At 38.5% G+C, this 16,291-nt stretch overlaps 1 protein-coding gene across 3 annotated transcripts in view; it reads right to left on the bottom strand.

Moving 5' to 3' along the window:
* The window catches only part of DYNC2H1 (dynein cytoplasmic 2 heavy chain 1), a 363,910-nt gene extending 348,987 nt beyond the window's left edge, over window positions 1–14,923 (bottom strand). For all 3 annotated transcript variants that reach the window (XM_027849539.1, XM_027849541.1, XM_027849540.1), the window contains exons 1-4: window positions 14,658–14,923; window positions 4,451–4,621; window positions 2,674–2,809; window positions 1,272–1,390 (exon numbers count right to left, since the gene is read on the bottom strand). In XM_027849539.1, coding sequence (XP_027705340.1) covers window positions 1,272–1,390; window positions 2,674–2,809; window positions 4,451–4,621; window positions 14,658–14,852 — 621 coding nt within the window. In that variant the 5' untranslated portion in view covers window positions 14,853–14,923. The remainder of the gene's footprint in view (window positions 1–1,271; window positions 1,391–2,673; window positions 2,810–4,450; window positions 4,622–14,657) is intronic.
* Between the last annotated feature and the right edge of the window lie 1,368 nt (window positions 14,924–16,291).

The raw sequence follows: 16,291 nt of genomic DNA, 5'->3' as shown, positions 1-16,291 counted from the left end.
AGACCATCTAGACTAGAACAAGGAGGTAAGCTGTGGCCCACAGGCAAAATCCAGCCCTTTTATGGCTCACAAGAATAGTTTTTACTAAAAGTAAAACTATATATATATATATATATATATATATGTATGTATGTATGTATGTATGTATGTATGTATGTGTGTATATATACATATATACGTGTGTGTGTGTGTGTATATATAATTAATAAAACTTCCTTTTGCTAAAAAATAAGTTTTACTTACACAAACTAAGTAAAAACCATTCTTAGCTCATGAGCTATATAAAAACAGGTGGCAGGCTGGATTTGCCCCATAGGCTAGTTACTAGTCTGCTGATCCTTGAACAATCCAACCTCTTCATTTTGTAGATGAGAAAACTGAGGTCTAGAGAGGTTACCCAAGGTTACACAGGCAGTAAGTGACAGAGGCAGCATTCAATCTTAGGTCCCTGACTCCAAATCTAATGCTCTAATATTCTCTAATGTAATTTTATTTTAAAGTACAGGTATCCACTTTAGCCTTCCTTACAGCACTATATTATTTAATCACATTTCTGGGAAATTTTATATGAATTGAGCACAACCAGGAGATTAATTTATATAACAACAACACCGTAAAAACAAACAACTTTAAAAGACTTCTAAGAACTCAGATCAAAGCAATAACCAACCATATTTTCAGAGGACCAGTGATAAAGAATGCCACACATCCCCTGACAGAGAGGTGAAGGATTAAATATACAGGATAAGAGATATAATTTTGGGCACTGTGGAATTTATTTTTTTGCTTGACTATGAATATTTGTTACAAACATTTTGTTTTTGTTTTTGCTTTTGTTTTTTCCAGTGGGGAGGGCTGGGAGGGAGAGGGAAAAAAATTGCTTATTAATTGAAAAAATATTAATTTTCAAAAGTATAATAGTTGCTAGGATTTAAACTTCAACTTTAAAAGTTTGATTAAAACAATTTTTCCAGCACATAATCCAATTAGTTTCAAAGGTATACTCATAAAGTATGTACTTGGTAAATCTAACTGTACTTGAGGATTTTGCTTGAAGCAGTCTTGGAATGATTTTTAAAACTAATGCAGATATTTTTCTACTACATTCTAATTTATTTCTAATAAATGTGTTAAGTAAATTTATTCTCCTAATAAATTTGCACATTGTCATGCACTGTCCAGCTTATAACTTTTCATCTGTTTCTCCTACATAAATTATGCCCTGAAGTGTCTGCATGGAACCTGAAAAACAACATATCAAGTAAACATACTCTTGCAACTGCCTCAAAAAGTTCTTTAAAGTAAGTGGCCCTTTCTCTGTTCATCTGTTTACTTCCACGATGTGCTTGCTCTATCCAGAACTGGAACTCATCACTTGGTGTAAGAATACCTAATAAATAAATAAGAAAAGAAAAAAAGAAGAATAAAAAAGTTATCAAGAGAAAAAAGATCACCAGAAAACAATTAGTTAATTGCATGACTTTGGTTAAATTTGGAACTAAACAATTCTTTAGGCACGCAGAACTACTCTAACGTTTAAAATATATTTAAAAGAAATTTTCACAATCTTCACTAACAACATGGAGAAAATGTTACTAGAGTCTAACCAGAAAGCCGTATTTAGATTTACAGTGAAAGGGACAGCTAAATGGACTGGAATCAGGAGGACGTGAGCTCAAATTCAGTCTCAGACACATATTAGCTGTATTATCCTAATATGTGTACCTAAATACCCCAATAATCTCCAAAGTCAGACAGACAGACAGACAGACAGAGATTTGATTTACAGTGAAGTATTATATACAGTTTTTTAACAACAATGCTACATACCTCACATATCAAGCTCACACATCCACTATGGCCTCAAGATGTTTTTATTCTGATAAATTCTTAAGTGGCCAAACTTGTGTTTCCAATATAAATACGTTCCAACATAAATAAACATATCCTAAACCTATCCTTCTAAAACCTCATTCCCATTTAATTCCAACTCCTTTTTCCAACTGGAATTTTTTTTAAATTAACATTCAAATGAATTTCAAATTAACAGTGTAAATTTACTTAAAATAGCTATAAATAAACTTAAGTTTAAATTCTCCAGAACCTAATCATTCTTTGCTAAGTAAATTAGGCATATTCATTCTTTCAGACCTATCAGGTTTCAAAAACATTTACTTTATTACCAAGAAGTAACTTAATCAAGGGGGAGAATGGCACCCATTAATTTCAATAATGATTTTTAAATTAAGCATCTAAAATCTAAGGCATTTCTTCTTTCAGAAAAGAGTAATAGACCAAAAATTAGATACCTTAAATTGGAACATTAGTAGTTCATATGAACAATAATTATCTTTAATATAACTGGAGGTGAAATAGTTAACTAAAATGCATTTTAAGAAAAAGGTACATTAAAATGCATTTTAAGAAAAAGACAGCACTATAAAATTTACATGACATTTCAATTTTTATGAATTACATACACAGATATTGAAGATTAAATTCACATTCTTTTCCAAACCCACACAGAGACACTTCAAATACAGTTAAATTTAACAATAAGGAGCTTGAAATCAGTGAGGTTTCATCAGTCTAAAAAGAATTTTATAGAGAAGGATAAGAATAGATTAGTGAGTGGATCATTGAGATCCACCTAAATTAAGTTTCAATATATACCTCGTATGTCATCTTCCTTAAATTTCATTTTTGATAAATTAGTATCTGATCTTCGTAGCACAATACCTAACCCAGCTTCTAACTCACTCAAAAGATTCTGGAGTTTGGGATCAAAATTTTTGCTCCATTCTTGATCCTAAATAAAAATAAATAATAGGAATTATTAGATATGCTGGTTAAAATATCATACTCTCTTAAAACAAAAAAAATTATATTTAGTTTTTCCTAGTTGCATATTGCTGTTATTTTAATTTTTTATTTTTTGATTAAGCATTTAATTCTCTCTCTCTCTCTCTCTCTCTCTCTCTAAAATTCTTTCCCCCAATGGAAAAAAAGAAAGACAGACAAGATCTGCATAACAACTATATATAATCAAGCAAAATAAATTTCCACACTTTCCAAATCCAAAAATATATGTCTGCATCTCGAGTCCATTCCAGCAGGTGCTTAACAAGTACTTGCTGACACCTGCCCTTTCTCAGTAGGGAGGTGGCAAGAAGACTATGAAAGCAAACACAGTTCCTGCATCACCGGGCATTGCTTAAATGTTTCTGTTATAAAGAAAGGGTCAGGGGAGAAGTAGGGTTAAGAGCAAATGACTAGAACATAATAACCAAAGGCAAGAATAAAATTTCAAAAATAATTTTAAAAGCTTATTAAATTGATTTGAACAAAGTATCACATATTTAATGCTGGAAGGGGCCTCAGAGGCCATCAAGCCTAAACCCCTCATTTTATAGATGAGAAAATGGAGGTGCAGAGGGTCCAACTGATTTGCCCAGAGTTACACAATTAGCAAGTGTCTAAAGTAGAATCTGAACTCAAGATGTCCTGTGGCTCATACCCTATCCACTATACCACACATGATCAATCAACTCCAAGTTTTAAATTTTCCTCAGACATTTACTATGTAACTATGAAAAAATTCTCTTAAACTCACAGCGTCCTACTTTTCTCATCTGCAAAAAGGGAATGATAATAAGATTATAACTACCTACCTCAAAAGAGAATTATGAGGAAAGTGCTTTGAAAACTTTAAACTATTCTACAAATGTGGGTCTTAGATATGTATAGACGTATATATTTACATGTATGCCCACATGTGTGTACATGCACACATGCATGTGTGTGTGCGCACATGTATATAGTATGTGTCCGTGTCAGGACCTTTAGTTTCCATTTGGATATCTATATATGTGTGGGTATGTGTGAATATACAAACACATGAATATACATATACTTATACAGATACAGATACACATACACATACACATACACAAACACACCCCTAGAACACTTCTACTAAAAGGAGATTCTCATCCATGATTCAGCCTTTTAGATAATACCTACTATAAAAAGGGAAATTTTCATTTGACCTTTCCCCCATTTCTCTATTTGGGAATGTAAAGTTTACCTTAAAAATTAACTATGATTAGAGGTGAAAATTCAAATAAAAACTGAAATAATTGCTATTAACAATGATCAAAATGCTTAAATATATATATTCTTCCAAAAGTGTAGTTCTCAAATTACCCAGCTAATCATGGAGCCTGTATAAAGGAGAGGGCATGAACCTGTTATTATACTGTTCTAGGGAATTCAGGCTATAGTCTCAGAGTTGCCTGGAGGACTCAGAAAGCACTTTGCTCTGGGTCACAGACACTCCATGTGTCAGTACTTGAACCCAGGTTTCCCAGCTTTCTTTTCACCACTCTCTCCAACATGTCACACACAGAGAAAAATGGTAATCATATAACCATTAAAGCATCTTACTCACCTTTAGCAACATTGGTGCAAATACTTGTCGTACTGCTTGATAAAGGGAATTGATAGGTGAATCTAACATAGATGACACAAGAATGTTATTGTGTATATTATCTTCTGTAATAACTTCAGGCCGAAGTTTAAAAAATACCAACACCTTGTCTTTTGTGTCTCCAACATCAATCTAAAGGGATCAAAGATGAGAGTTTAAATATTTTCATAGCTATTGCATTTTAAAAAAAACATTTTCCAAGCTTTATTTAATTATTATATCCCTTAAAGAAAAGTAAGAATTATGTTTAAATAAATAAAATTCAAGAGTCAATCTATTTCTGGTCCTAACAAACCTATGTGTTTGTGAAATTTAACCCTTCATTTTTATATAACTATATGTAACCTTTAATTTCATCTATTTTTGGAATTCTTGATGTAGAAATTCTCTCTACTAAAGCCAATAAGCAAACCCTCTCTAATTTTCCTTGACAGTATTAAAAAGTTCCCAGGCATTACAGATTCCTACAGCTAGGCAAGAGGGGGCCTGTCCATCCAGAGGCACTCTTTGTCCTGGTCACATAGCTAGCATCTCTACGCCATGCTACCTCTCCATCTCAGTATATGTTAGAGATTATGAAACCAGAAAAAATGCTATGCATGTTTTCTACTCCTTTTAGTCAACTGTGTAACTCTGAAAATGTAGTCTAGAAAATCACCTGCTAAAAGCCTGTCCCCATCTCAGATTTTCATCACGGATATCTTCAATTTATATATACACTATTCTCAAACATTTCATAGATACAAAAAAATCAGGCACAGATCACAAGACCTAATGTCCTCTGAGTTGCTTTTTTAAAGTCCGTGACCTTTTCTATTCTTTTGGAATCTTTCCCTTGAAACTTATTCCTTAGTGCTTTTAAATTTTCATCTCGAACAGATTTCTTCTGGATATATTTAGTCATATCCAGTCTCTCCTGCCAACTTCACCTTCTAAAGTGTCACATCAGATACTTAAGTAGTAGAGTCCAGGTGTGGTAACGCAATCAATCATTTATTACACACCTATTATGTGCTAACCAGTGGTGCTGGGGATACAGAGATAAAGATGAAATAGTCCTTGCCCTCAAGGAGCTTACATGCTATTTGGGGGGGCGGGGCAGGGAGGGATATAGACATATAAGTATATGCAAGATCCATTCAAGATATATACCAGATAAATCTTGGATAAGAAGGTACTAGTAGCCCAGAAGTCCAAGAAAGGGCCCCTGAAGAAGAATGGTCCTTGATTTGAGTCTTGAATAAAGCCAGGGATTCCAAAAGGTAAAAACGAAGAAAGAAACGCATGGAGGGAGGGACAGTAAATACAAAGAAGTATGGGAGATCAGTGATGTGAATGAGAAACATCAACAAGGTCAGTATGGATGAGGGTGTAGAGGGAAGTCATATGTAAGGAGACCAGACAGGTAGGAAGAAGCCAGATTGTGCAGAACTTCAACTGTCAAACAGAAAAATGTGCCAAGAGGTAACAAGGAGCCAGTGAATTTATAGAAGGACAGGGGAGATCTTCACTTTTAAGAAAATCACTTTGAGGGCAGCTAGGTAAGCACAGTGGACAGAGCACTGGCTCTGGAGTCAGGAGGACCTGAGTACAAATCCGGCCTCAGACACTTACTTAATACTTAGTAGTTGTGTGACCCTGGGTAAATCACTTAACCCCAACTGTCTCACCAAAAAGCGAAAAAAAAAAAAAAAAAAAAAGGAAAGGTAGAATGGAGGAAATTATCTGACATAAAAGAGGCAAGAAAAAGCTTTTACAGTGGAGGGGAAGAGGGGAGAGGTGAGGGAAAGTGAGTGAACCTTACTCTCATCAGAATTGGCTCAAAGAAGTAATAACATATACACTTAATTGAGTATAGAAATCTATCTTACTTACCCTACAGGAAAGTAGGAGGAGAAGGGGATAAGAGAAGGGGCAGGGTATGATAGAAGGGAAGGCAGATTGGAGACAGTGGTGGTCAGAAGCAAAACACTTTTGAGGAGGGACAGAGTGAAAGGAGAAAGAAAATAGAATAAATGGGGGCAAGGAACAGAATGGAGGGAAATACAGTTAGCAATAATAACTGTGAAAAAAATTTGAAGCAAGTTTCTCTGATAAAGGTCTCATTTCTCAAACATATAGAGAACTATCAAAACATATGATCAGTCTTTGGCTGAAGTAATCAAAGCTATCTATAGTCATGTGAAAAAATACCCTAACTCACTACTGATTGGAGAAATACAATTAAAACAATTCTGAGGTACTACCTCATACCTATTAGATTGGCTAATAGGACAGAAAAGGAAAATGACAAATGTTGGCACATAGAGGGGTTGTCCTTGGAGAGAAAGTATACCTCCTCAGCAGGGACTAAAGTATAAAGCTGAAAATAGTGGAATATGGTATTAAGGGGTTATGATGAGGAGTGCAGAAGATAGAGGTCATGAATGGCTTTACATTTCCTATTAAGTATGACACAAAGTCTTCATCTGAAAGGGAGGAGAAGCCCCTGGGAAGGTAGAAGACAGAAAAAAAAATTGAAATAGTCACTCTGATGAGTGAGATAGCTTATAAATTAAAAATACTCTGTGCAGTGAGGGCTCAGTTGAGATTAAGTAATATGAATCTGCAATGATCCTAGTCAGCCCTGTTTCATGACTTCCTCCAATTTAATTCAACAACTCATGAGTAGGAGTGAAAGAAGATGGATGGTAGGAATGATTCAAGGTCATGGTTTCACAAAACATGATCCTGGACAAGGGAACAAGGAAAAAAGACTAAGGAACAAGGGACTTCAGTCAATCAGTTAGTCAATAAACATTAAGCACCTACTATGTGCCAAACACATAATCACCTGGAGCAGCTAAGTGGCACAATGGATAGAATACAGGGCCTGAAATCAAGCAGACTTGAATTCAAATTCTGCCTCAGACACTTCCTAGGTATGTGACCCTGGGCAAGTCACTTAACCTTGTTTGCCTCAGTTTCCTCATCTGTAAAATGAACTTGAGAAGGAAATGGCAAAGTATCTTTGCCAAGAAAACCCCAAATGGAGTCAAGAAGAGTTGGACACTACTAAAACAACTGAAAAACACCACCACCACCAAAGCTGATGAAATCTCCCAGCATGGTGAGTTTCTAAGTCTCCAGAGTAGAGGAGAATATACAACTGACCTGGTTCACTAAGGAAGAAGGGAGAAGAGTAAGGCTATGACAGGAGTGATGACTGGAGAAAGTACTGGGGGGAGGGGGGAGGGGGGGAGATGGCAGAGAAAAGCCAGAAAGTTGCCTAAACTCTCCTCAGTTTCCCTTGGAAATAATGTTAATTGAACATAAAAGCGATCTTACCACAAGTAGCTTATATTTTCTACCAAATATAGTTATTATTTCCACAGATGCTACCTCCAAAATGTCCTAAAACGTATTTTACGCATCACCCTTTTTAATCAAGGTGACACATGAATTAAACTAGATTTCTTTAAATTAGGCCTGTTTTAAGTAGGACAATAGTACTTTTTTCAGTATCTGAAAAATATGCAAGTCCAAAGGAAAAGTTTTTATAGTTCAGTTCCCACAATAAATTTGGTTTCCTCTTCACCAAAACAAAATTCTATGCTTTTAAAAGCTTTAAAACAAAGTGACAATTGTGAGGGGAGCAGACAACTTGTAATAATGACCACAGTAACTTTCCTTGTTATTTTTCTTGGTTTTAGCCATGACTTTTCACACACTGACAAGATTGGTGGTTTTGCCTTTCTTAGTATCCCCAGTGCTCAGCACAATACTTGGCATACAGTAAACACAAACAAATGCTCATTTTCCTAAGCGATACCACATTTTTATAACAAAAATATTCATATTTCTGAGTCCTGTCTCCAGAATGAATATTTGATACCAGCCACTGGCCGTAGGTATGTTTTAGAATTGAATCTATAATATTTACTTTAAAAGATGATATGTTTAACTCTCTAATTATGGAATTCTATTGTCTTTTCTCAGCTCTCAGCCTTCTTGACTTCCCTTGATCGAGCTTAGGTCTTGACACTGCTAATCACCTCCTCCTCTCAGACCCTATTTCTTCCCTGGTTTCCATGATTATGCCCTTTTCTTTTCAGTCTCTTTTGTTGGCTAATCACCCTTCTCCTGCTTCTTGATGCTCCCCAGGATTCTGTCCCAAGCCATCCTCTCTCCTATCTTTCCACATAAGGTCTTAGATATTTTCTTACTGCTCAAAGGTTTAAGTTTTATTTCTATACAGATGATTCACAAATCTATTTGTCCAGCTCTCAACTCTGTCATGAATTTCAGACATGTACTGTCAACAGCCCATAGAATGGCTCCTCCTTGCCATCCCAAAGACATCTCAAATTCAACATCTCTAAAACCAAACTCATCATATCCTACCATGTCTGAACTTCCACCACATATCCCTAGTTCACTGGAGGCCACCCTTCTCTCAGTTACTTGACTCTGTAATCTTAAAGTCTGCTCTTTCTCTCAAGCCCCAAATTCAAGAAATTTCCAATTTTTTCTGGTTCCACCTCTACCACATCTTTCATATATATATATATATTCCATTCTCTCCACACACAGAGCCACCACCCTACAATCAGGTCTACATCACCTAGACTAGTGTTCTCCTAATTGTTCCCCCTGTTTCTAGTCTCTCCCCTCTCCAATACAAATTCCATAGGGCCATCAAAATTATCTGGCCCATGTCCGATAATGTCACTCTTATGCTCAAGTGCACTTGGCTTCATTCCTGGAAAATTCTTCAAAGCATCATAAAAAGGGATGTCTAGCAAATATCTAGAAAGGAAAACAGTGAGGACAAAGAATCCATACGGGTTCACCATTCATTCCAATTCATGCCAGACCAACCTCATTTCCTTTTATGACAGGATAACTAAACTAGTAGTTGAGGGGAATGGATATAGCTGTTAGCAAACCTGTCAATAAAGTATTTCATATTATTCTTATGGAGAAGATGGAAGGATATAGATTGTACGATAATACAATCAGATGGATTCTGAAATGGTTGGAGGGCCAGACTCAAAGAATAGCTATCAACATGGCAAAAGGTTCCCAGCTTAGTACTCCACAGATCTGTCTCAGCCCTATGCTGTTTAACATTTATCAATGACCTAGATAAAAGCATAGATAGTATGTCCATCATATGGGGAGATGACATAAAACTGAAGGGGATAGCTAACACAGAATGACAGTCAGAATCCAAAATCATCTGGCCAGACTAAAGTACTGGATTGAACATAAGATGAAATTCAATAAGGAAAAATATAAAATTTTGCACAAGGGTACAAAAAAATCAATTCCACAAATGAAACATGGAAGAGGCATGGATAGACAGCAACACTTCAGAAAAGGATCTGGGGATTTCAGTAGACTACAAGCACAGTGTGAGTACCACTGCGATGGGGAGGTCAAAATGCTAATGCAATCTTGAGCTACATTAGGAAGGACACAGAAAACAGGAATGGTGTATCCCACTATACTCTGTCCTTATCAGATCTCATGTAATAACACACTCAGTTCTGGGCACCACAGTTAGAAGGACATTAATATGTTGGAGACTGTCCAGAGGAGGGCAACTAGGATGACGAACAGCCTCGAATCCAAGACATAAGAAAATCAGTTCATAGAATTTGGCATGATCAGCGTGGATAAAAAGGACTCAGGGGCATGATAACTGTATTCATGTTAGTCTGAAGGTGTGCCACGAGGAGGTGGGCTTAGACTAGTTCTGTTTGGCCCAAAATGGCAAAATCAGGAGCAACGAGTAGTCATGGCAAAAAGGCTGACTCTTTACATCAGAAAAAAACGTGTTAACAATTCAAGCTATTTAAAAGAGGTGCAGACTCCCACTCCTTGGAAGTCTTCCAGCCAAGGCTGGACAACCACGTACGAGGTATGTGACAGTGGATATGCCTTTGTATGTGGGCTCATGGAGTCCCTTCCAACTCTCAAATTCTGCTTTTCCCAAGATCCTTCAGTGGCTCCCTACCCAGCCAGTTTGAGGCCTTCCACAATCTGGCTCCCATGTAGCTTCATATAACCAGTCTTCACAAATGCTAAATTGCAGGCAAAATGGATCACTAGATCTTCTCAGAATTCAACCCTTCATCTCTCCAATTCATACATTCACATAAGCTAGTGTCTGGGCCCACTGTTCTCTTTTCTCAACGTTCCAATAGCCTTGCTTTCCTTCAAGGAAAACCTCTCTGTGAAGTCTTTCTATAGTTCTTAGTGATCTCTCCCTTCTCAAATTTCCTTGTACTGTAATTATTAATGACACATTGTGACCTTCCAATCAACTCTAAGCTCCATGAGGACAGGAACTATTTTGTTTTTATATTTCTATCTGTAGCACCTATTACGATGTGTTGCACTAAATAAACATTTAATAAATGGTAGTTGAATTGCACTCCTTTCATCCATTTTAAGAAAAAACAACCAAGAACACTTTTTCCTCATATAATTTCCTGGGTACATTTTAGCCTTCTGTTTTGAAACTGCAGACAAAGCTTGCAGCCAAGTCTATTTTATAACATCAAAGTAGTAAGTTTCAGGATCACAGCATCTTTGATTTGAAAGGGACCTTGAAAGTCATCAAATTTAACCTGGCGTTATCCTACGGAAAGGCGGGAAATTAGTTAAATTAAAGATTCAGTCACTAGCTAAACTAAAGAAAAAGAAAGCATTAGCACATATGCTATATGCTCCCAGTTGCACCATGCCCCTGCTACTGGAGAGGTTGGCCACTGCTGAATTATGTTAACCATTCTGCCAGCAGAAAAAGTCAACTATGAGGGTTCCAAAAGCATTTCTAACTCTTCTGTAAAATGTAAAAATAGCAAGCAATAGAGGTTCTTCTTTCCCTTCTTCCCAAAAGTTCTTAAGCTCCCAAACTAAAGTTTAAAAATAAATAAAATTCTAAATGCAGTGGATAGAGCACTGGCTCTGGAGTCAGGAGGACCTGAGTTCAAATCTGGCCTCAAACACTTGACACTTACTAGCTGTGTGACCCTGGGCAAGTCATTAACCCTGATTGCCTCAGCAAAAAAAAAAACCAAATAACTTCTGTCTTTCCATTTGTTTTCCTTACATGCTGTCATACACAGCTTTACCCCCTGAATCTCATTGTGAAACTCTGTTTAAAGGGTTTTTTTTTTCCAATCTAAGTGACACTTTTCTGAATACTGAATTCTGCATAAATTTGTATAAACTATACTTCAATAAAAGGAACTGAAAATCCCAAAAATTAATAATAGTACCACAGGTACAGCAAAATATGGCAGTTACTCAAATCATTCCTCACCTAATCCTCTCCAGATATTTTGTAGTAGAAAGAGTACTTGAATTTCCAACCAAAGGAACTTGGATTCAAATCTTAGCTCTACAAGTTACTGGGTGTGAACCTCAATTTGTTCATCTATAACATGGGAATAAAAAATACTACCTGTCTCATAAGACCACTCTAATAAACAAATGAAATACTATATGTAAAATATTTTGCTTACCTTAAGAGCTATATAGATATGTTATTATTAACCTGAGTTTCTTTCCTCTTCTAAAAAATGGTTATAATAAGGTCATAGGGCTGTAGTCAATCAATAAGCATTTCTTAAGCCCTTATTATTATGACTATTTGTCAAGTGCCTAGGACACAAAGAAGGCCCCTGTCCTCTAAGTTCATACATTGTAAGAGGGAGACTTATGTACATACTCTTAAGATATATGCAATATAAATGGAAGATAATCTCAGTGGGAAAGCACTAACAATGAAGAAAGACAAGAAGATGCTTCTTGCCCACCTAAAAGCAACTATGTGGTGCAGTGATAGAGCACCAGACCTGGAGTCAGGAAGATATGAGCTCAAATCCAGCCTCATATACTTACTAGCTATGTGATAATTTCCCTCAGTTTCCTCTTCTGTAAAATGAGAATAATAATAGCACCTACCTCCTTGAGAGGATCAAATAAGATAATATTTGAAAAGCACTTAGCACAGTGCCTTGCACATAGTAGGTGCTATATAAATGCTTATTATCTTCCCTCTGAGCCAAGTCTTGAAAGAAGCCAGAGAAGCCAGAAAGTGGAGCTGAGAAGACAGAGCATTCCAGGCATGGAGTACAGCCAGTGAAAAAAAGATCCAAGTGGGAAGATTAGTGTCCTGTGCCAGTTACAGCAAGAAGACCTGTGTAGCTGGACCACAGTGGAAGAGAATAAAGTATATGGAGACTGGGATAGTAGGAAGGGGCCAGGTTGTAAAGGGCTTTAAATGCCACACAAAACATTTTATATTTGATTCTGGAGGGAGTAATGAAGTACTTTGTAAATCTTAAGGCCGTATGTAAATGTAAATTAGTATTTTACAGCAACTTATAGGATAGAGCCCACAGCCTAGAGTCAGGATGAACTGAGTTCAAACCCTGCCTCAGGCATTTACTAGCTAAATGCCTGACCCTGAGTAAATCCCTTAACCTTTTTGCCTCAGTTTCCTCTTCTGTAAAACAGGGATAATACTTCCCAGGGTTGGTGTGGGGATAAAAATCTAATAATCTGATTGATCAGATCAGATCAAATACAAATCTGATATCTGTAAAAGGCTTTGCAAACTTTAAGGAGTTACATAAATGCTAGTTATTATTGAACTATAAGAGAGGGGAAAAATAATAAGTAAAAGCAGTACCTTCAAAAAAAAACTATTTTGAAAAATGGCATTAAATTAATAAGAGGTAACTTGTCCTAGTGAATTTAGGCCAGCCTTGGAGACACATGCCCTTCATGCAAGTCTAGTCTTTGAGTGTTATCATGGGAAGGTCAGATAACTTCTTGGTAGCAGTTAAAACTGTAAACTACAGTCAAGATTTGTAACCCAATCCTGTCATCCCTGCTACTGGGAGAGGCAAAGGCTGGTGTATAGCAAAAGTTCTGAATTGTAGTAGGGCCAATCCAGTAGGTGTCCACACTAAGTTTGGCACCAAAGCCCTTGGGGACCACCAGGGGCCACCAGGCTACCTTAGGAGAGGCTCACAGGCTACATGAAAAACAGGCTTAATTACTGCCTTTGAGCTGCTCTGGCCATGAGTGGCCCCTGCATTTTCCACTCTTGCCAGGATAGGAGAACTCTGTCTCAAAAAATCCCAAAATAGCAATAACAACAACAACCACCATCAAAAAAAAGAAAAACACCCTTGTAAATTTCGGAGGAGTTGCCAATCTCCATTATTGGAGGTAGTTTCTATACAGGTATTCCCACTGGAAATGTAGAGGGGAGACAGTTTGCACATGGAATCTTGTGGGTTGCAAACACATGCCTAACAAACTCTGTGATGCCTTTTATATTTTACTAGGAAATCCTAGGGCAGTGAGATGGCTTAAGCCAGGAGGATGCCTCTGGTTCTGTGAATATAGCAATAGGCCTGGAGTCAGGAAGACCTGCGTTCAAATCCGACCTCAGTCACCTACTGGCTGTGTGCCCAAGTAACTTTACTTCTGTTTGCATTAATCCACTGGAGAAGGAAAGGGCAAACCACTACAGTATCTTTGTCAAGAAAACCCCATAGCCAGTATGGCCCAAGGGGTCACGAAGAGTGTACAGAACCACAACAAAGCAAATCCTAATTCTTAATCCATAGTGAATGTGAGCAGATACAACTTTTCGAATAAACTGCACTACTGGGGTACTGGTGCTGCAGAAAGTCAGTAACTTATCCAGGCTTTCCTACACCTCGAACAATTTTCAAGCGCTGTTGGGAACTGCCCCGTCAAAATTCTAAACATATTCTCATTAAGGTGCGTCTCAACCCAAACATCTAAAAAGCTCTGTGGCCTCATATCTGTGTGTGTCCCTTCCAATGAGACCCATGCCCGTCCCCAGGGAGCAAAAGAGTCCAGTCCCGGACCGCACATCAGTTCGCCCCAGGAGGCAGGGCTGCCTTAACTTCTACTCCGGAGGACAGGAGGCCAAACCCCTTCCCCGCACATGCTCGCATGCGTCCGGCTGGTCCCAGTCAGACGCACACAGGAGCCGGGAAGGAGGGGGGCTGCAGCCGCTGCCCGCGGCTCCGGGACCTCGAGGCCGCCCAGGCCTCGGCGCAGCGGGCTCCGCAGCATCCCAGGCGCGCAGGGCGGCGGCGGCGGGCGGCCGGGCCGAGCCCGTGCGTACCGTGTTGGCCAAGGAGATGCCCGTCTCCAGCCGCTGCGCCCGAAGCAGCAGCTGATTCCCGTCGTCCAGGAAGTTGTTGACCTCGGCGCAGTTGAGCAGGTGAGGCAGCTCGTAGGGCTCCGACAACATCCCAAAGTAGTTCTGGATGGTGGTGAAGATGAAACGCTTCCGAACGTCCCCCGCTCCGGTCGCCATGATCCCGGCGGGGAGGGAGGGAAAGAAGGAAGGAAGAAGGAGCAAGTTCGGAGGGAAGTGTAGGGGACGGATCCTAGCTCAGGCCGAAACTCAGGCTCCGGGGTGGGGGCCTGAGAGCTTTGCGGTTGCCTAGAGCCGTCGCTATGGCGACTGATCACCACGGCTGCGCAGAAAGCGCCTCTGGAGCGCGCACGTGAACGAGCGCGCCCGCCAAAAGATGAAGCCGATCGATTACTTCTGAGTTCCTCAGCAGAGCTCCGCAGCTATCGATCCTCGAAATTGTTCCCTCTTCCCCCTTCTGTCCTCCATTCTAATCCCTACTGCTTTCAGTTCAGCGGTTTCTCTTTTGAGATTCCTCGGATTTCCTAGGCCCCTTATCACGTCTGTGGATGATGTTTGCGTTTAGTTTGTCCTTGCAGTGCGGTATAATGGACAGAGCACTGAACAGCCTTGAAAACAGGGACTGCGCATAGTAGATGCTTAGTTAATATTTGGTAGACACCTAGGTTCCCTTTTCATATTTTTGCACTACCAGCTTTTAAAAATACTTATGTTGTTTTCTCGCTTTTTTTTAAACGACACCTAAAGTTTCCCCTGTATCCCTTTCTCTCCCCATTTCCAAAAAGCAATCCTTTATGGCAAAGAATTTTTTTTTTAAGAAAAAGGAAAATCAGGAAGGAAAAATATTTCAGCAAAACTGGTCAATACACTGAAAAAAATCCGATGATATTTGCAATGTTACACACCAGTTGACCCCCACTGATGCAGAGGAGTTGAGGCGAGTTGGGGAGGTATGTTCTCATAACTTTTGGAGGGGCTATGCTTGCTCTTTTTAAGTTCCCAAAGTTTGTATTCGGCTGTTTGTACTTGTTCTCCTTCCCATCTCTAGTTATTGTGTGTAGGTAGATAGATTTTTTTTATTTTTATTTAATTTTAGTTTATGGAATAAAACAATCATTTATATAACACACACACACACACACACACACTCGCACACACGGACAACTATTTCAGAGGCAAGAGCACCTATAAAACTATATAAGCACAACCCAAGGCTGAAACTAAAAATACCAGAATAGCTACATCAAATAAGTCAGTGGGAGAGATTTGAAGAAACTACTAGATATGATCCATATTGCCTCTATGTTTACTCTTCTCTGCCTTTTTAAAACAACCTGACTCCAATCTACCTTTCAAGGCTTAACGTATTGTTCCTTATCCCACACATTAAGGTCCAGTCTCTAAATCCTTAAAGATAATGATAACCAACCTAAACTCCCTCCTCAAGAAGTAACATTCTCCCACACAATCCTTCCCTCCCTAATCCAGAGATTCTGAACTCCAAGATGACGTTGTTCAAACCTCACCTTAGTCCCACCACCACTAACCACTCCCTTATTCCCATTCTCTTCAACCCAACCCCACTAATGTCCCATTCT

Source organism: Vombatus ursinus, unplaced genomic scaffold, assembly GCF_900497805.2.
Source record: "Vombatus ursinus unplaced genomic scaffold, bare-nosed wombat genome assembly UNPS02007612.1, whole genome shotgun sequence".
Classification (NCBI taxonomy): domain Eukaryota; kingdom Metazoa; phylum Chordata; class Mammalia; order Diprotodontia; family Vombatidae; genus Vombatus; species Vombatus ursinus.
This window is presented reverse-complemented; position numbering and strand designations above follow the sequence as displayed.